This window comes from Sorex fumeus, unplaced genomic scaffold, assembly GCF_029834395.1.
Source record: "Sorex fumeus unplaced genomic scaffold, SorFum_2.1 ptg000107l, whole genome shotgun sequence".
NCBI lineage: Eukaryota > Metazoa > Chordata > Mammalia > Eulipotyphla > Soricidae > Sorex > Sorex fumeus.
Window position 1 is genome coordinate 475,958 of NW_026606164.1, and position 20,084 is coordinate 496,041.

Below are 20,084 nucleotides of genomic sequence, written 5' to 3' on the forward strand. Positions count from 1 at the left end.
ACAGTGAGCTGTGGTCAGCGGAACGCCCAGCCCCAAGGACAGGGGCACCCTTCTACATGCCCACAGTGCCCTCCTTCGGGGAGGACCTGGGCAGAGGGTGCGGGGTTGGATGAGGGCGGCCCACGCAGCCCCCACAGGCCAGGCCACGTCCTCCATGCCGCCCAGCTGGCCTCCGCAAGCGGGAAGGCCCCAGACCCCGGCCACTCTCCCCGCTGCCTCAGTTTCCCCGGGTCCTCTCCACAGCTCGGCCTTCGCCGGGGCCGCTCAGACACTGGGAGCAGCCGGCCCCACTTGGCCCTGCTGCTTGCTGGCCAGCTCTTCCAGAACCCTTCCAGAACCTTCCTCGTTCTTCCTGCTCTCACTATCAACGTGGGGTGGGGTGGGGTGGGGTGGGGTGGGGGGGCGGGAGGCCCCCCATGCTGTGCAGCCCAGCAGGAGTGCAGCTGGGCGACGAGGACACCCCGGGGCAGGGCGCGGGCACCCTGCAGCTGGGCCCGCCCTGGGCTGATTCCCGGGCACCCAACAGGCCGCCCAGTTAAACTGGAATTTCAGCAGGAACAACGGGCAGCTTCCAGCGAGAGTTCATCTCGGGGTATCAGGAACTTCCCCGCCTCAGCCCAGCCTCCGGCCACTCGGGCACCCCACACTCCCCCAATATGCCATTCTGGGGGAGGCCCTCAAGTATTCGTCCCAGCACCGACTGCCTCTTTATGTTCAGGGGTCTGGGGCCACGTGCAGCGGTGCTCAGGGATCACTCCTGGCCAGGAAGCCGGGTCCAGCACAAGCGTTCTGCCCGTTGTCCTGTCCCCCAGCTCTGCTGCCTTTCCAGAGCAGGGACTCGGCCCTGCAGTGCTCAGCCCCACAGAACACCTCCAACTCCCTGGTAGGAGCGCAGCGCAGGGTTGTGGCGGCGCCGGCCGGCGGAGGGGCCCTGGCTCCGGGCAAGTCTTGGCTGCTGTGTGGGCCCGCGCCTGCGACCAACCTCACGTACAAACGGGTGCCCGGCTGCCGCTGACCCGGGACCCGGGACTGCTTCTTCCCAAGGAGAAGGCGCCCGGGAACACGGGAATACGGGGGTCGCCACCCAGGTGGGCCGGCCACCTGACCCAGAGCGGGCGGGGAGCCCGGGGCTGCCCCGCCCAGTCCCGCCCCTGCGGCCAGCCCAGCATGGGCGGGGGGCGCTTGAAGCGCGACCGGACCGGACCCCACCCCGCGCCCCAGACCCAGCGTGTGTGTGTATACGCGCGCGCGCCTATATGTGTGCGTGTGCGCGCGCGTGCGCCTGAGTGTACGCGCGTGCGTGTGGGGGTGCGTGTGTGTCTGTGTATCCGCGTGCGCCTGCGTGTGTGTGTGCGTGTGGGTGTCCGCGCGCGCCGAGTGTGTGCATGTGTGTGCGCGTGTGTGTCCGCGCGCGCGTGTGCGTGCCTGTGGTCAGCCTCGCCTGCTCCTGCGTTTGGGCAAACACTGACTTGGTTGGTGGACACCGGGGGTGTGGCCAGGGGGGCGTTCCCTCCTCTCCGGGAGCAGGTCCGACACCCCACCCGGGGGTCCCGGGCCCCACTGGCAGGTCGCGTGGCGCGGCCCGGGCTGAAGTTCGCGGCAGTTCCCGCAGCCCCCCACAGGGGCGCAGGGCGCGCTCCCGGGAGGGCGGCGGACCCCTACCCCCGGGCTCAGAAACACCCGGAGGAAACCTGGGGGCCGGGAGACCACACGTCCCCGGGCCCCGCGCTGTCCCCACCCCCGCCCCGCCCCGCGGTCCCGGACGCGGCTCCTCCTCCCCGCGCCGTCCACACCGCCCTCAACAAAACAACACGACGCGCCGCCGCCCTCCCCCCGCGCCCGCGCCGCGCCCGGCGGGCACTCAGTGGACACCGCGCCCGGCGACACTGAGCCGACACTGAGCGGACACCCAGCACTCGGAGGGCACTGAGCGGACACCCGCGCCCGGCGGACACTGAGCGGACACCCAGCACTCGGTGGCACTGAGCCGACACTGAGCGAACGCCCCGCGCCCGGCGGGCACTGCGTGGACACCCGCGTCCGGCGGGCACTGCGCGGACACCCGCGCCCGGCGGGCACTGCGCGGACACCCGCGCCCGGCGGGCACTGAGCGCACGCCCGCGCGACCTGCCCGGAGCCGCCCGTAGCGCCCCGAGCCGCAGACGCGCGTCTCGGGCCGGGGGTCTCACCGGGATGTGCACGCGCAGCGAGCGCCTCTTGGGCCCGGGGGTCTTCTTGGGGCCGCTCCCGCCGGGGCTGGCGCCGTCCTTCTTCTTCTTGGTGTCCATGGCCGCGCTGCCCATAACTCGCGCCCGGGGTGGATCCCGCGCCCGGGGTCCGAGGCCGCGGCGACACCGCGTGGGGTCCGGAGCGCGCCCGGGGCTGGCGGGCGTCGGGGCTCCCGCGGGTGGCCGAGTTCTGCTTTCTCCGGCGCGCGGCGCGACCGTCCCGCCCTCGGCTCCTCCCCCGGCCGGGGCGCTGGGGCAGGTGCCGGGCCGGGGCGCTGCGGGGCGCGGGCGGCGCGGGGCGGCGGCCGCGGGATAAACACGCCGGCGGCGGCGGGTCCGGCCCCCTGGGCGGGAGGAGGCGGCGCCGGGCCGGCCGGGCCTCGCCATTGGGTCGCGGGGGGCCGGGCGGGGCGGCGGGGCGGGTCCGGGGCTCCTCCCGCAGGGCCGGGTCCGGGTGGGTGGGCGCGCCCCGACCGCGCGCACGTGCCGCCGCCCCCGGCCGCCGGGAGGGACGCCGCCGGGAGGGACGCCGCCGGGTGCCCGCGGGCCTGGGGCGGTGCGGAGGCGGCCGGCTGCCCCCTGCCTCCACCCGGGTTAGGGACCCCCGGCGGGTTCCTCCGCTTCTCGGCCGGGTCCGGAGACCGGGGTAGTCCTAGAGGTCGCTGGACGCGTCTCAGGTGTCTGCGCCCCGGGAGGAGGGTCGCCCCTTCCATGGGGCCCCCGCGTCTTTCCTCCTTCCTCTCTAGTTCTGGCCTCCGGAGCAGTCCGGCCCGCGCGCGGGGTCCCCGGTTCCGATGCGCATTTGCGGCCGTCACCGGCTCCCCGCGGCCCGCATGACGCTGGAGTGGAGGGTCCCGCCCGGGACTAGCGGACTAGGCGGAGCCCTGCTCGTCCCTCAGACCACTGTCCCCCCGGGCACTCCTCAGCACTGCTGGGACCCCAAGACCCCCAAGTCAGGTGGCTGTCGGGCCTCCAGGTGTGGGATTTCCAGCCGTGGCCTTGGCTGGGGGTCGTGGGGAGGGGCAGGCCTTGCCCCCTGCCCTGTCCTGCCCTGCAGTTCCCCTCAGCCCACCTTCTGCCAGGGCACCGGCGCCCTCCAACAGGAAGGCAGCGCTGGGCAGAGCCCCCCAGCCCGGGGTCCGCGCAGGCTGGCTGGGGGCACCCTGGCCCTCTCCGCTGCAATTGGCACCAGCAGCTCCCTGGGCCTCGGCTCGGGCACCGTGGAGTCTGTTTGTTCCCGGGTCTGTTTGCTTCCCAGGGTCACTTTCCTGGCGCAGAGGTTGAGTGCCCGGCGTCCTGATCCTGAACATGTTGCAGTCCTGCAGCACGTCTGCGTGGGCCTTGCGCCGGCTGGACCCTGGGTTTGAGTCCTGGTACCCCACATGCCTCCCCCCAGCCCCACCAGGGGTCATCTCCAAGCACAGAGCCCCAGTACTGCCATGCCGAAGCCCCCGAAACAACAGGTGTTTTGCCCCCCCGTGAAACACGGCCTGCACTTTGTGTGAATCTGGGGTCCCTGTGTTAATGTCCCTGGACATTGCTTCTGGGTGGTGCAGGGGAAGGGACTGGCCAGCCTAGTCTTTGCTTTGGAAAAAGACTTTAAAATTGATGAGTTGGGGCTGTGGAGTGATAGCACAGCAGGGAGGACATTTGCCTTGCACGTGGCCGACCTGGGTTCGATGCCCAGCATCCCATATGGTCCCCCGAGCACCGCCAGGAGTAATTCCTGGGTGCGCGAGCCAGGAGTAACCCCTGAGCATCGCCGGCTGTGACCCAGAAAGCAAAAAATTAAAATTAAAATTAAAAAATAAATAAATTGATGAGTTAAGGCCCAGTGGGTGGCGGGCATGGAATGGGGGCTGGCCGGGGGGGGGGAGTGTAATTGCTCATTTGGGGGTGCCCGGGCCCCACCCCCTCATGCTGTGCTGGTTCTCTGAGCGTTTCTGAGCGCTCGCTGCAGTCCTGCGGGGCTGTCGGGTCCTGTTCCCAGGCTGTCCCCAGCATTCCAACTTCCACCCTTGCAGATACTGAGAAGTGCCAGGAGGGCCCTGCACCCCCTAAGCAGAACTTGGAAGACCCCCCCCCACACACACACACAGAAGAGGCGGTGCTGAGTACAGTATCACAGTTTTAACTAAGATCTGCCTCTGGTCTCGGGTTCCACTCTGTTCAGCTCCACACTGGCCCTGTAGTTACGGAGATTCTGGGCTCTTATATAATGTTGATATACATGTAGAGGGTGAGTACACACCCAAAAGGCTGTGGTCCTCCCCTCCCTCCCCTCCCCCTCCTCTGCCTCCCTCGCCCTCTCCCTCTCCCTCTATGTCTTCCTCTCTCTCACCTTCTCCCTCTCTCTCCCCCCTCTCTTTCTCTCCCTCTTCTTCTTCCTCTCTCTCTCCCTCTCTCTCCCTCTCCCTCTCCCTCCCTCTCTCTCGCCCTCCCTCTCTCTCTCTCTGCCAGTGTAAAAAGGGTCATTAACTCTGACCAGAGTCTGAGCAGAATCCCTGTGACTGACGCATTTCCGGGTCAGGCAGTAAGGAATCACGTATTTCTCTCTGCGCCCCCCCCCCACCCCCCACCCCATGAGCAGCTTCAGAGACTCTGGCTTCCAGGTGGCACACAGGACCGAGGGGGGCGATTCCCTCGCATTTGACTTGGGGTGAAGCCACTGAGATTCGGGATAATTATGCGTTGCCGGGCCCAGACTTGCCCACGAGAAGGCGGCCTTGGGGTATTAACTACCAAGGCTGAGCTTTGGGCGTCTAGTAAATTTTTTCCTGCTCATGCAATGACCTAGACCACGGGGGCTCAGGGTAACCTGGCATAGGTGTGACACCCGGGATTAAGGCCAAGTGCTCGAACACAGCCACCCAAACGCAGGTGTGAGCCCCTGGGGTCCTCACGAGCATCAGTGTCGAGCGTCGTGACCCACTGAGTGACCTCCTCACCTAGCCTCAGACAGTGGACACTCCCGATGGCTGCACTGTGGGGCTGACCACATCCCGAGCTGGGAGGCGTCTCCCGGGCCTCCACAGTCCTGGACTTTTGTCCCCAGAGCAGATCCCCCACTTTCTCCGGCTCAGCCCTTCCGGCAGCCGAAGGCAGGTGAGGCCTTTTGCGCCCACGCCCGCAGCCAGGTCCTCTGTCCCTGCCACCAGGTGCGGCCTTTGGAAGCTCCCTGAGGCCTCTCCCGGGGCTTGGACTCTGTCCTCGTTGCCTCCGCATCTTCGGTCTTCGTGCATTTTATTGCGCTACTCATCTCTTGTTTGAACTTTTCAAAAAGATGGTTGCACACAAATTGAAATTAAAGTCAGCAGAGGCCGTGGGATGGCACAGAGGGCGGGACGGGCCAACATTAGGTCTCTGAGGATGAATGATCCCCTTCCCCCCACCCCTGCAGAGCCCTGGGTAGTCCGGTCCCCCCCAGCACTCAGGGGCCAGGCACTGACAGGCAGGAGTCACGCCAGAGGCTGCCCCCAGGGCTGCCAGAACCGGGCAGAGGCCCGTGTGCGGCGCGGAAGGCCTAGGCCTGGTCCCCCCCCCAATCCCACAGCCCCCGGCTGCTGCCCCTCCACCAACCTTGAAGTAGCCCCAGCACAGCCGGGTGCGGCCCCAAACCCAAGGTGGTTTTAAAGTTAAAGGGAGCGACAGACTCGGGGCCTTTTCCTGCAGGCGTCCTCGCACAGGCCCCCGAGGGTGTCCTTTGTCCAGGTCTCTTTCGTGTACAGGGCTGTTCGCTGGGCATCCCGTCACCGCCCAGGCTGCTCTCACCCGGTGCCACACATCACCCGCCAAAGCTGACTCCGAGCACTGCACACATGGCCTCTGTGGAGGCCGCGGATGGCTCCGGGTTGGAGACCTGCACTGTCCGTGGCCGGACTGAGGGCTCGAGGGTGCTGTGTGATGAGGCCAGCCCACCGTGAGCAGCTGAGTGCCCCGTGGCCAGGAAGAAGGGAACGGGCTTCCTGACTGCCTACAGGGAGGTGCTCCAGACGGCTGGTCCGGGTTTCTGTGCGGCCCCTGAGTGAGCAGCCGTGTGCTGCCCACAGAGGAAGGACACCTGGAACGCTCAGAGGCCACTTCAGCAGAGACCCCTCCCATCCAGCCAGCGTGGGGGAGAGCCACGGTCCCCCGTGAGGCCCCGGGCTGAGCACAGCCTTAGCGGGCAAGCCCCAGCTCCATCCTGGCACTGCAGAGGCCCAGCACCGCCGAGAGTGGCCCCAAGCTAATCCAGGGTGACCCACAACCCAAACAGTCATTTAAAGAAATGAAAAATAATAAACGCAGGAAACCAGAGACTTGACTCTGTTGAAACAGTGACTCTGAGAACACGAACCCCCGTCTGGACTATGTGACCCTCACTGATACTCCATGACCCCAGCTTATACTCCATGGTCCCCATTGATACTCCAGGACCCCCACTGATAGCCCATGAACCCCTATCGACATTCTATGACCCCCAGTGATACTTTACAAACCCCCATTAGGACTCTATGAACCCCCTTGTCAATACTCCATGGTCCCCATTGATACTCCAAGGCCCCCATTGATACTCCATGACTCCCATTAATATTCCATGACCCCCACTGATATTCCAAGACTCCCATTGATACTCCATGGCTCCCATTGATACTCTATGACCCCACCGATACTCCATGGCCCCCACTGGACTCCAAGGCCCCTATTGATACTCCATGGCCCCCATTGATACTCCATGACCCTCTGTCTGCACTGAGGCCTGGATAGGATTCTTTATCGGCCGCCCAGCTGAGGGGTGTTACCACGTTGTGAAAACCAGGGCCAAGAGTCACATTCCAGCCTCCTGTTTCCCTTCGGCCCGGGCGCGAGTTGCGAAACCTTGGGGTGGTTCTTGGGGGCTGCGCAGAGGGAGCCCTTAGTCCCACAGGAAGGTGGGGTGAGGCATGTCCGGGTGGAGAGAGGACAGCCTGCAAGGGGAGGGCCACGGCCCCCCTTGACTTGTTAGGGGGAGGTTTGGGGGCCACGCCCAGCCGTGCTCAGGGCTCCCTTGTGGCTCTGAGCTCGGGACCCCGGTGGGCTCAGGGGGCTCTCTGGTGCCGGGGATTGAACCAGGCTCGGCTGCGCGCAAGGCCAGCGCCCTCTCCGTCTCTCCCTGCCCCCTCCCTTTGGCTGTGTGGGGGCTGTGGAAACCCCACTGTGTGGACCCCCTTCCGGGACCCCAGTGAGCCAAGCCTGTGTAGAGCGCAGCAGTGCCCCTGGGGAGCCCCGGCAGGTGGGCGCAGGGGGCGTCTGCTCGCTGTGCGGGGGACTTTGGGGACACAGCGGGGACCGGGCGACCAGGCCTTCCCTGCAGCGGCTCTGCCGTGGCTCCCCGTGACCTCTGGCCTAGTGACCGGCTCCCTGGCGGCATGGGGGATGGTCCCCTCTTACTGAAACTCTGACCGCTGGCTGGGCTGCAGCCTCGCCCAGGAGGCCTGGAGTCCACCCTCTGGCTGTGGCACCTGGCTGGGGGGGCCGAGGACATAACGCGAAGGGGCCGTAAGGATTTCTCACGCCGGCAGAGCTACTTTGGTCCTTAGGTGCTGGCCCTGGGGCTGGTGCTGGGCTGCTTCCGGATGTGAACTGGGGCTGAGGGTCTCTGGCGGGGTCCCGCGTGGCCCCCAGACCAGGAGGTCTGCATCCCCCGGGGCCCGTGCTTGGACAGGGGTGTGTGGACATGCACATTCCCCGGCTCTGCCTCGGGACTCTCTCCCTGCAGTGGGGGCCTCGGTGCCGGCCGGGACAGCCCCCAGGGGCCGAGCCCAAGGGCTCTGCCTGGTTCTCCTTCAACGACACTGTGGTTCTGCCAGGTGGGGCAAAATGGTATTTTGTAAAATGTGCCCGAATATAACGTGTGGGTGGTGCAAGGCCCGGAGCAGGCGGGGACGGCGTTCCAAGTCGGACTCCGCAGCAGGACAAGGTCACGGGGACATGGCCACACCCCGGGCAACCCCAGCCGCCTCAAGCCACCCCAGACCCAGCAGGGACGTTTCCCTGTGCTTGAAGCAACCTCTCACCCTGCAAGCAAAAATAAAGAAAGAAATAAATAAGTCACTTGATCACTTGACATCCCGTTACTCATCGATTTGCTTGAGCAGGTGCCAGTAACATCTCCATTCGTCCCTGTCGCGTGCTAGTGTAGCTCAATGGCATCTGCTCGTTCCAGGAACATAAAGAGCCTCAAACCCATCGTTCAGGGTCTTGACGAAGAAGTCTGACCAGCCACGTGGTCTTTTGACATCCCGTGGAATCCAGTCATTAACGGCTCTAGTCCAGCGGTCGTCTCCAAATCGCATTACGTGACCAGCCCATCTGATTTTCGACGCCTTGGCAAACGAGACAGCATCCCTGCTTCTTGACCCTTGATGGAGGTTGGATCTCCAGATTCTTTCTCTCACTTGAGTGAAAGGTGATACTCCAAGCATCGCTCTTTCCATTCCGCTTTGGGAGACCCAAATAGCGTTCTCATCCTGTTTGCGTAGGGCCCAGGTCTCTGAGGCGTATGTTAATGCAGGAAGAACAGTGGAATCGAAGAGATGTGCCCGGAGCCGGAGGTTCTTCGTCCTCTTAGCTATTTCTTCGATGCTCTTGAAGACATTCCAAGCCGCTCTCTTCCTCCTGCGCAGCTCGGGTGCCAGATCATTCGTCATGTTGACTTCTCGACCTAGGTACACATAGCTGTTGCATTCAGAGATGGTCGTTCCATTGAGAGCGAATGGAGCATCAGGAATGAGGCCGTTTCTCATAAACATTGTCTTCGTGAGATTCAGCTGTAGTCCGACCTTTCCACACTCATGGTCGAAGTCGGCCAGCACTTGTGCCACTTGGCTGATATTTGGTGTTATTAGAGTGATGTCATCAGCAAAGCTGATTTATAAATTTATAAATTATTTATTTATAAATAAATAGAACCCCCAAACCAGGGGCTGTGGTGAGGCTCGGGCCTCACCAGGCTGTGCGCATCACCCAGCTTGCATCCCCGCCATCACACATCCCCCCAGCACTGCAAGGAACTAGGAGCACAGAGCTAGGAGTAACCCCTGAGCATCGCTGGAGCCACAGACCAAAAAGTTTGCGTGCCCCCTCCCCCACCCCCTGGAACTGGGGAAGCAGCATAGGGGGGTGGGCGCTTGCCTTGCACTTGGCCGACCCGGGTTTAGTCCCCGGCTTGCTGTAACGTCCTTCCAGCCCAGCAGCAGTGATCCCTGAGCACGGAGCCAAGCGTAAGCCCTGAGCACCTTGGGTATGGTCCAAAGAAGGAAATAAAAGTTCTAATGACCAAGATTGCTGACCTTTGACTGGCAAAGAAAACATTTCCCTATTGCCCGAGGCCTGGGCACTGCGGGCCCTGAAGTCTGAGGGTCTGGACCAAGCATTTCTGGCCTGAAGTGGGGTCCAGGGAGCCCCCCACCAGGGTCCCAGCATGCACCCTGGCATCCTGCGGGCACGGGGTTGGGACTCTGGTGGCCAGAGACAGCTGGGCAGGTTCTGGAAAGCCAGGCCACACGTGCAGAAGGGACGCGCGTGCGCCCTGAAGGGACACGGAGGGGCCGCACGTCCTGCTGGTTTATTTTTGGCTTTGGGGGCCACACTCAGTGGTGCTCAGAGGTGACTCCTGGCTCAGTGCTCAGGGATCCTCCTGGAGGGGCTCGGGGGACCCTATGCTGGGCGGGGGATTGAGCCAGGGTCAGCGGCACGCAAGGCCAATGCTGTCCCCGCTGTCCTGTCGGCAGATGCCGCGCTGCCTGGTGAGGCTGTGCTCTGTGATGGGGTGGCCCGGCTCTTGATGCCCAGAACTGACCCAGCTAGGTTGGGCCAGGATCGAGGGGGCACAGATGGGGAGGTGGAGAGTGGGGGGCAGAGGGGGGCCGGGGAACCCCTTCCTTCCTCTCCCTTGGAGGCTGCAGCCCCCCAGCCGACCTCTCCTGCAGGCAGCCGGCATGACACCCCCGGAACCCTCTGGATGGATGTTTTCGAGGGAGCATGGGCACCTGGGAGGGGCTTCCCGGGGAGGCCAGAGGGGAGAGAAGCCCCAGGCATCGGCCTGGATGGACGGTGCCAAGCGCTCAGCGGCTGAGGGGGAGCCTGGGCATCAACCTGGTGACAAGCGGCTGAGAGGAAGGAGCTGCGGGCGCCCAGGAGCTGTTGGTGGCCTCAGGCAGTCGGCGAGGGTCTAGACAGGCGCAGGGTGGGGAGAAGGTGTTGCTGGGCCCACGTCGGGGGCCGGGGGGGAACACACCTCAGGAACCGGCTAGGGACGGACGTGGTGTCTGCTGGGACTTGGGGGGCTGCTCCCTGCCCCACCGGCTCAGTTACCCCCAGGCTGTTCTCAGGCTGGGGACAGCTGCCCCCGCGGTCACTTGAAACCGGCATGGGGCAGCGTTTTCAGAAAGCCTCTAAAACACGCGTTTCCCGGGGCCTGCGGGGCACAGGGCAGCTAGCGGGACGGGGTTCGAGGAGTGGCTCAGGGCGCTGGGATCAAAGGATGTTTCCAGCGCAAAGCAGGAATGTAGACGATGCCAAGTGAGGTCCAGGCTGTGCCCACCCCGGTGGAAGGCCGTGGAGTCCCAGCAGAGACAAGTGAGGGGCCTCTGAGACAGACAGACAGATGGATGGAGGCCGACTCCAGAGAGTAAATACTCCACACGCGTGTTTTTCCTTCTGCCAGCTAGAGAGTTAAAGGCACGGAATCTGAGCCGTGCTGAGGACGCACGGGAACTGCAGCTGGTCAGGAAGGAAAGAGTTGCGGCCCCCGGGCAGGGGCGGGAGCAGGCCCAGGCACTCGGGCAGGGCAGGCACCGAGCGGGAGTGGGAGCAGAGCCCGGGCTCTGAGGATGTTGACGTGAGAAAACCACCCATCAGTCCCACAGCGCAGTGGAAAAGGCCAGACCGGAAACCTGTCTGTTCAGAAGAGGATTCCCGGGCGCCCAAGGCCGGTTCTTCCAGAAGCAGCATAGCCGCAGCACGGGGAGCCCCAGATTCAAGTCCTGGCCCGGCAGGGTGCCCTGAGTAGCCCCCAAACCCCGCGGGAACGCACCCACAGAGGTTCCTCTGCAGAATAGAGCTGGGGAACGCAGAGGGGCCGGTGCTGGGGCGGGAGCCGCGAGGGTGGGCTGCTCCTCTCTCAGAGGCGGAGGACGGCGTGGTGAGCAGGGCAGCGGGAGGCAGGCCCGTGGGACACACTGGCCAGCGCAGAGAGGGCCCGTAATGGACATTACCGACAATCAATCCATCTGCGGCGGGGATGGAGCGGCTGGCTGCCGCCTGGCGGGCTCTCCCTGCTGAGCCCTTCTCAAGGGAGGGGGAGGCAGGGAGGCCGGGAGGATGGGCCCTCACCCCAGCCGCACACCACACACTCGCCCTGGCGGGTTCTCTGCAGAGGCGCCTGGGGGAAGCTCTGGCATCACAGCGGGATGCCAGGAACCCTGGGGCTCTTCCCTGTCCCCCCCCCCCCCAGCTCAGTTACACCCAGCGCCATTCCCAGTCTGGAGACAGCTGCTGCCCCTGCGGTCACATTTGAGACTGGCAAGTGGGCAGCGTTTTCAGAAAGCGTCTAGCATGCACGATTCCCAGACACTGATGCGGCAAGTCCACATCTGCTCTGGGGAGTTTGCAGGGGCCACTCGGTGCCCTGCCGTCACTTGGTGTCTCGTATCCAGAGAGGGGTGGTCACTGCGTGGCGCCCGGCCCTCCCCTCTCCGCCGCCATAGGCACATGGAGCTCCAGGATGCTGCCGCCCTGCCCTGCTCTGCCCACCAGCACTGCCCGTCCATGTCACGGCAGCTACGCGGCCTCATCCTTGCACTGTCACGGTGTCCCATGGCATGGCTGACCACAGCTTCATTCCCTACCAACCGTGGCCGGACACTGGGGTTGTTTCCGCGTCCAGGCTCCTGTATCTACAGCTTGTGGTGACGATGGGCGAGCGTTTGTCTTTTTGAATGAACGTTTGTGTGTGTGGGGGGGGGCGGTAGATGCCAAGGAGTGGATGGCTCGGTCATGGAGAGCGCAGTTCTTCTTCGAGAATCCACCGTACCGTCTCCTACAGAGGCTGAACCTGGCTCACATCCACCAATGGGGGAAGAGGCTCTTCCTCCCGCATCCCTGCGGCTCGGGTTGTGGCCATTCTCACCCCTGTGAGGTAACGTCTCATTGTGGTTTCCATTTGTATTTTTTTCAGATCCATGGACACCATTTTTTTTTTTTTTTTTTTTTTTTTTTGCTTTTTTGGGTCACACCCGGCCATGCTCAGGAGTTCCTCCTGGCTCTGCACGCAGGAATTAACTCCTGGCGGGGGGACCATTTGGGATGCAGGGGATCAAACCCGGGTCGGCTGCTTGCAAGGCAATCACCCCCCCCCCCCCCCCGCTGTGCTATCGCTCCAGCCCCAACCATGGACACTTTTTCATATACAAGAACTGGCCATTGTAACCTTCCCCCCGGGGACGTGTCTCCGATGACCTCTCGCCATCTCTGGATGGGATTGCTGTTTGTTGGGTTTTCTGGTTACCGTTGAGCTTTGTGAGTGACTTAGACACCTTGGATATTAGCCTTTTATCTTTTATAGGTGCAGATATTGCCCCCATTCAGTGGAGTGTCTTTTAGCCTGAGCTTGCTTCGCTGTGCAGAACCTTTTTAATTTGACACGTCCCATTGCCTTATCCGTTATCTTTGCCACCAGAGTAGAATCCTGAGGACCACCCAAGGTCCATATCCTGGGCGCACTGCCTGCCTATGTGTTCTCTGGTGTATCTGCTGTTCTGGTCTAATCTTGAGGTCTTAAATCTACTTTGGAATCATTTTGGGGGGCTCCGAGCAGTACTGGTGTTTCTTGCCCGACTGGGCTGTCTGTTCAGTGCAAAGGCCCCAGGACACAATGCTGCTGATGTCCTGTGGTGCCTGGGACCCCCCGGCTGCCCTGGTGGCTCTGGGGGCCTTCAAAGCCCCACCCGGCACCCACGTGGTGCCAGGATCAAAGCAGCATCTCTGTCGCTTGCTGTCCTGTGCCCACGCTGCTGCGCTGTCTCCAGGGCCCTGAATTCATTTCTATGAACGCTGTGAGACATGGTTCCAGTTTCTGTTTCCCCTGCACGGCCCCTTCGCCGTCGGCGCCCTGGCATGGGCCCGGGCGCCTCTCGGGGGGTCTCGGTTCAGCTTCACTGGTCTGAAAGTCTGTTTTGTTCTGTGTCGTCTTGGTAATGATGGTGCTACAGGCTAATTGAAAACACTGACCTATCTAAAAGAAAGGGGGAAAAAAAGTGAATTAGAAAAATGGCTGTTTATAAAGAGGCTCTTTCCAGGAATCAGCTTGACCCATGAACAGCTGATGAGTCTGACGCCTACGGTGACTAATGAGCTGGAAACGCAGGCGGGGGCGCAGTGAAACACGGACAGGATGCAGTGAAATGTAGATGGGGTGCAGTGAAACACGGACAGGGTGCAGTGAAATGCTGACGGGGTGCAGTGAAACACGGGCAGGGATACAGTGAAACGGGGGCAGGGGTGCAATGAAACATGATCAAGTGTGCAGTGAAATGTGGGCAGGGTGCAGTGAAATGAGTCTTGCCGGCCCGTGTCTGACTCCCCCCGTCCCGTTCAAGCAGCCATCCCGGCACCATCTACAGGACCCCTGCCCTGGTTCCTCCTTTGCTGTGCTTCTGGCATTTTCCACACATTCTGTCTAGGGGCTCCAGCTCCCCTGGGGGGGCTCCTTCCCGGCAGAGCGGGGGGTCAGCCCATCCCTGTGACACCTGCAGCAACAAGGGGACCCAGAGGGGGACGCAGCCCCGGGAGGACCCTGCGTCCAGACACAGCCAGCAGCTGCATCTGAGCACCCACCCTCTGCTCCAGAAATGTTGGGGGAACCAGGGGTGCCCCTGGGGCTGGGCACGGGCCCACGGCCCCAGGGTGCTCCAGCAGCAGCAAGTGCCCCCCAAAACTGCCCAAGGGAGCCCCCGGAGCCAGGACAGCCTTTTCCCGCCTGCATGCAGGCTGACTGAGCAGTGAGAGGAAGTCCACACTGAGGGGGGGGGTGAGCTCGGCCCTCGCTGGACACTTGGCTGACCCTCTGACCCGGGCGGGGTCTGGCAGCTCATTGCGGAGCGAAGATAATAACGGAGCGGCCTTGCGGGTGAAGGAGCAGCGCCCCAAAACGTAAGCTGTGATTATTAGCAGGATGTGGGTGAGCCGAGGGAGGGGAGGAGGGGCGGGAGGAGGTGGGAGGAGGAGGTGGGAGGGAGGAAGGAGGAGAGGCAACCCGGGGACTGACCCCGGCAGGCGCGAACAAGGCCATGCCCGCCCACGGTGCTGCCCTCACCCCCGGCTGCCCCTGGGCCCTGGTCTGTGGGTTCCTTGGAGGATTCAGAGTGGGCACAGTTAGAGACAGAAGTGGCAGCTGGCCGCTCTTGCCCGCCCTGCCCCGAGGTAGGTCGGCTGCGGGTGCCCTGGCTCTGGAGCCCTGAGGCCCTAGGAACCTGCCTCACCCGAGTTGCCCTCCCTGTGGCAGGGGTCGCTGGGTCTCCAAGCTCCTGCCAGAAGGGGACACACCCCACAAAGGATATGCGGCTCTTAGGCAAAATTTTGGCTTTATTTAACTGGCAAGAAAAGGTTTGAGGGATTTAAAGTGCATGCTGTGATTTGGTGTGCATTGCAACAGATTCCGGCCGGCTCATGAACACAGTGCATCCTCTCTCTCTCTCTCTCTCTCTTTCTCTTTCTCTCTCTCTCTCTCTCCCTCTCCTTCTCCCCCCCCTTCTCCCTCTCTCCCCCTCCGTCTCTCATTAGCTCTTTCCGACAATCCCAGTGCTCCGCTCTTGCTGCCTTAGACCCTCAGTCCACGCTCATCTTGTAGTAGGAAGTTTGTACCTTGACCTTATCTTTACATTTGGTGAATCTTTTGCTCCCGGATAAGGCTAATTTGGATATTGGGGTGGGCCAGGCCCGTGGGATCACTGTCTGGGACCCTGGGGTGCCCGGAGGATGGAGGCAGCAGGCAGAGGCGGCTTGGGCTCCCCCCCAGGATCAGTCCTGGCTCACTGTCCATGACTCCTGCCTGCCTCCTGCCTCTGCTTAGCTCAGAGCTTGGGTGCGAAGAAGACGGTAGAAACGGACAGCAGCGTCCCTCCAGGCTTTGGGTCTCATTTAGAACCATTCCAGAGGCTGGAGCGCGAGGTGGGCGCCTCCTGACAGTACTTCTGGCCCCCTGAGTCCTGAGCACACAGCCAGGAGCAAGCCCTGAGCACTGCCAGGTGTGGCCATAAATAAATAAATAACAATGAAAAGAATCTCCAGTGTGAAAATGTTAAATGGGCATCTTATCCGATAGGTCGGCCGCTCGCACTCGGTCGCACCCAGAGGCCTCTCGGCACCCACCAGCCCTGCCTTGGCCTGATTCTGTCTCCTTATAGCTGCCTTCCTAGTGGGGAGCCCCCATCCTCGTTGGGTCTGGACCATGGAAACACACATACACTCACGCACACTCACACACACTCATACACACATTTACACTCACTCACACACTCACAATACTCACACACACACTCACACACTCACACACACACACTCACACACATACTCGCACTCACACACACTCGCACTCACACACAGACTCACATACACAATTACACATTCACACACTCACACACACTCACACACACACATACTCAGACTCACACACAGATTCACACACAGACTCACACATCACACACACACTCATACACACACTCATGCATACACATACGCACACTCACATATACACACACTCAATACTCTCTCTCTCTCTCTCACACACACACACACACACACAGACACACGCCCCTCCTGTGAGGGTCTCCTGAGCCTCACCCACAGGTGTCCACTCTCTGGCCCAGCACTGCCCCTCCCCAAGCACATGCTCGTCCTGCGTCCAGAGCCGCTCGCTCTGCTCCCCAGCCTGGCCAAGCTGTCCCTGCATCAGGCCCAGAGGTGGGGGCCGCCCAGGGTCGTGGGGGCGAGGAGCAGTGACTTCGGGAGAACCCGTCACAGGGGAGCAAGAGGCCGCAAGTGCGAAGGTGCCGAGACGTTGGGCGCCAAGCGTGAAGACGGGGCCGGGGCAGGGAGCACAGCTGTCCGAGAAGGTGCCAGGCTCGGGGGGAAACGGCCCGCCTGGCCCACCTCTCACGGCCTGCTCTGCTCTGCCCACCTTAGCCACGGCCAGACCAACCCCCCGTGTGTGTGTGTGTGTGTGTGTGTGTGTGTGTGTATTTCTCTCCCACTCACCCGGCAGTGCTCAGGGCTTGGGGACCAGATGGGATGCGGGGATTGAACTCAGGCCAGGCGTGTGCGAGACCAGCGCCCGGCCCCCTGCGCCCCCACCAGCTCGCGTGTCCTTAGCAGCGGCGTCCCCTGGGGCAGGCGAACCCAGTGGCTGGCGCTGCGCCACACGTCTCGCGCGCTCCGCCCCTCCTGCAAGCTGGCAGCAGAACCGGGCAGGCCGGGAAGACTCAGCCGCCCTCCCCTCGGCAGAAGCTGTCGATCGTGTACTCTCTGTTCAGGAGAGACGCGGTTCCGGCTCTAAATAGATCTCGCGGCTCTCCACGTCCAGGGCTGGGATCCAGCCCGTCACGTGGTGCCGCCGCCGGCTGTCCACGCCCCACCCAAGTGGCAGGTGTCGCGTGGAATCAGCTGGGACTGGGGCGGAACAGCACCTGGGTGTGGTGGGCTAGGGTCAGGGCTGGGTCCCAGCAATGTGCGCCCCCCAAGCGGCCACCCCCAAGCACTGTCAGCTACCACCGCCACAACTCACAGTGTCGTGAGCTGTAACACAGCCCTTCCTCCGCTGCTGGACTACCCGGGGACACTGTCCAGCGTAAAGTCAGGACAAACGAACTGTCCTGCTTTTCATTCACTCAGTCTCCAAGATGATTACTAGTCTGTCACTGAGGAGTTAATGCCGAATATTTATTTAAAATCACGAAGAACTTAAGCGGGTCCTTCAGTGCTCTTGATTCCTATCTTTGTGGAGACTCAATTTGTCCTGTTTTTTGGCCCACAGGAACTCCTGAGTGGTTTTGGCACAAACTTCGTTGTTCTTTTGCTCTTTGGTTTCTCAAGATGTTCCAGAATCTTCTGGTACATTCCTTCCCTCTGGTTTCTTCTCATGATGAATGGGAACTCCAGATTACACCCTAGAGGCAATGCTCATTATTTTCTGTAGGGTTGCGCTTTCATCATTTAGCAAGAAATACACATGTATGTATATGAAAATTTATAATATTATAATAAAGCTGTAGCTCTGTGGAGATACCTCTCAGTCATCTGTCTACCTGGCTTACGTTTATACAAGATTTGATCTACCACCATGTTCAATCTTTTTTCTTTCAGGCTAGCTCTGAGAACCCTCATCCTAAGTTTTATAGGGAATGATAAAACTTGGGACTGGAGCAATAGCACAGCGGGTGGGGTGTTGGCCTTGCACGAGGCCAACCCAGGTTTGGTTCCTCCGCCCCTCTCGGAGAGCCCGGCAAGCTACCGAGAGTATCTCGCCCGCACGGCAGAGCCTGGCAAGCTCCCCGTGACTGTATTCGATATGCCAAACACAGTAACAACAAGGTCTCCAATGGAGACGTTACTGGTGCCTGCTTGAGCAAATTGATGAAAAATGGGAAGACAGTGCCACAGTGCTACAGATAAAATTTGAAAAAAAAAATCTCTCATTCCCCATGCAATAGGCCACTGCAGTCGCAAATCCTACCACATTAACTATGATAATAGAAAGCTCTTAGAAGTCAGCCTGCATGGAGGGTCTTCATCGATTCCCGCCTGTTTGTCAAGATTATACCGTATCTGCATGATCAGATGATATATCTTCCCATACGGCAGGTAATTCAAGGTTGTTTTATAATAACGCTGCTGTAAAGAGAGAAAGAAATCTGGGCCAAGGTTGCATGATCTGGCAAAGAGGAAGCAACTTTTCAGATGGTCTTCCTGAAAAGTGGCTTTAAATTAATTAGAAAGTCCAGAGTTGGGGGTGGGCCATACCTCATCAATGGTTTATTTTTTCTATTTTTTTGTTTGGGGTTTTTTTTTTTTTTTTTGCTTTTTTGGGTCACACCCGTCAGGGGTTACTCCTGGTTCATGCACTCAGGAATTGCTCCTGTCGGTGCTCGGGGGACCATATGGGATGCTGGGAATTGAACCTGGGTCGGCCATGTTGGCTGCATGCAAGGCAAACGCCCTACCCGCTGTGCTATCGCTCCAGTCCCTGTTTGGTTTTTTTTTTTGGGGGGGGTGGTCATACCCGGCGATGCTCAGGGGTTACTCCTGGCTCCACACTCAGGAATTACTCCTGGCGGTACTCAGGGGACCATATGGGATGCTGGGAATCGAACCCGGGTTGGCTGCGTGCAAGGCAAACGCTCTACCTGCTGTGCTATCGCTCGAGTGGTTTAAATTAGGGTTGGCCGCCAGAGAGAGGCAAGAAGCCAAGGATTCAGAGCACAGGAGACTCCTACTGAGGCGTGGGCGGGCGGCCGGGAGCAGCCGGCAGATTCCAGGAGCTGAAGCCTGTTCCTGACTGGGTGACACTGAGTCCAACCCCAGCTGGGGAGCTGGGAAGAGAACTCGACTCAGAGAAGGGGACAGCCACGCCGACACTTGGCTTCAGGCTCCCGGGGCCCTGAGGCCTCATCTATGCCCGCTCTGGGCTGGGAGCCGGCAAGAAAGTGGATCTGCTCTGGGCTGCTAAATCACAAATTGTTTCGCCACAAAAGGAAATGAACCTGGTGCAGGCGGGCTCCATCTTGTCCCCGGAGTCTGTCTCTGCTCCTCAGCGGGGTCTGTCACGGGCGATCCTGTCCCCGCTCACGGGGCCCATCACAGGCGATCCTGTCCCCCTCAGAAGGGTCTGTCACACTCAAGCCTGTCCCCCTCAGAAGGGTCTGTCACACTCAAGCCTGTCCCCCTCAGTAGGGTCTGTCACAGACAAGCCTGTCTCCCTCAGCAGGGTCTGTCAGGGGTGACAGCACTTTCCATGTGCCTCAGAGTCTGTCTCATCACCATCTTTCTTCTTCACCTGGACCATCGCTTTGCAGATCTCTCGTCTGTGCCTCCCGCTGCCGGCTGGGCTGAGAGACCCCTTCTCACCACACAGACCCTACTGTCATCTCGTGCCCCACTCATTGGGGGACACTGTTGTCTCGTGTCTCCCTTGGCCCGCGTGCTCCATCCCTTCACCCTGCGCCCCGCCTGCCTTCGTCTGGAGTCTGCCTCATGACCCCCGGGTGTACCGCTCGGCAGAGCCAGCTCCAGGCAGCCCGACAGGGTGTCACCACCCCCGTCACCCCGAGAGCAGGCACCCGCCCCGCTCAGCAGCCTGTTTGGCGCTGGGTCTCTGGATGCCTCACCCTGTACCAGGCAGGTTACAGTTCAGGGCGTTTCCGGGGATGCCTTGGGCCCTGTCTCTTGTGTGAACTGTGTGACTGTCGATGTTTCTCCTGGATCTGACACAGACACTGGCCACCCCCGAGTTTTCCACTCAGCCCTTCTCTGCGGCCCAAAAGCAGCATCCTGGAGATGCATCCCCGCCCCCCCCGGCCTCGAGAGCTGGTTCTAACTTCTGAGCCCTGATTTTCCCCTAACAATGCTTTAGAAATCTCAAGATTTTTTTTCTGTCTTTGGGGGCATCACCTGGCACTGTGTGGGGAACCGTGCAATGCTGGGCTAGACCGACGGTCTCCTGCATGCGGAGATCCGCTTACTCGAATTTCCCCACCACCATTCAAGCCTGCCTTCCAGGGGCAGATGCTGCATCATTTATCTTCCGTCACTCACGCTGCGCATCATGAAAGGCCGTGCGGCTGC

At 61.3% G+C, this 20,084-nt stretch overlaps 2 protein-coding genes across 3 annotated transcripts in view; both read right to left on the minus strand.

Annotated features, from left to right (window-relative positions):
• Positions 1 to 2,479, minus strand: part of PRKAG2 (protein kinase AMP-activated non-catalytic subunit gamma 2) — a 110,932-nt gene extending 108,453 nt beyond the window's left edge. For both annotated transcript variants that reach the window (XM_056134794.1, XM_056134793.1), the window contains exon 1: positions 2,190 to 2,479. In XM_056134794.1, coding sequence (XP_055990769.1) covers positions 2,190 to 2,303 — 114 coding nt within the window. In that variant the 5' untranslated portion in view covers positions 2,304 to 2,479. The remainder of the gene's footprint in view (positions 1 to 2,189) is intronic.
• Positions 1 to 20,084, minus strand: part of RHEB (Ras homolog, mTORC1 binding) — a 239,322-nt gene that overhangs the window by 145,206 nt on the left and 74,032 nt on the right. The gene's annotated exons all lie outside the window — the stretch shown is intronic.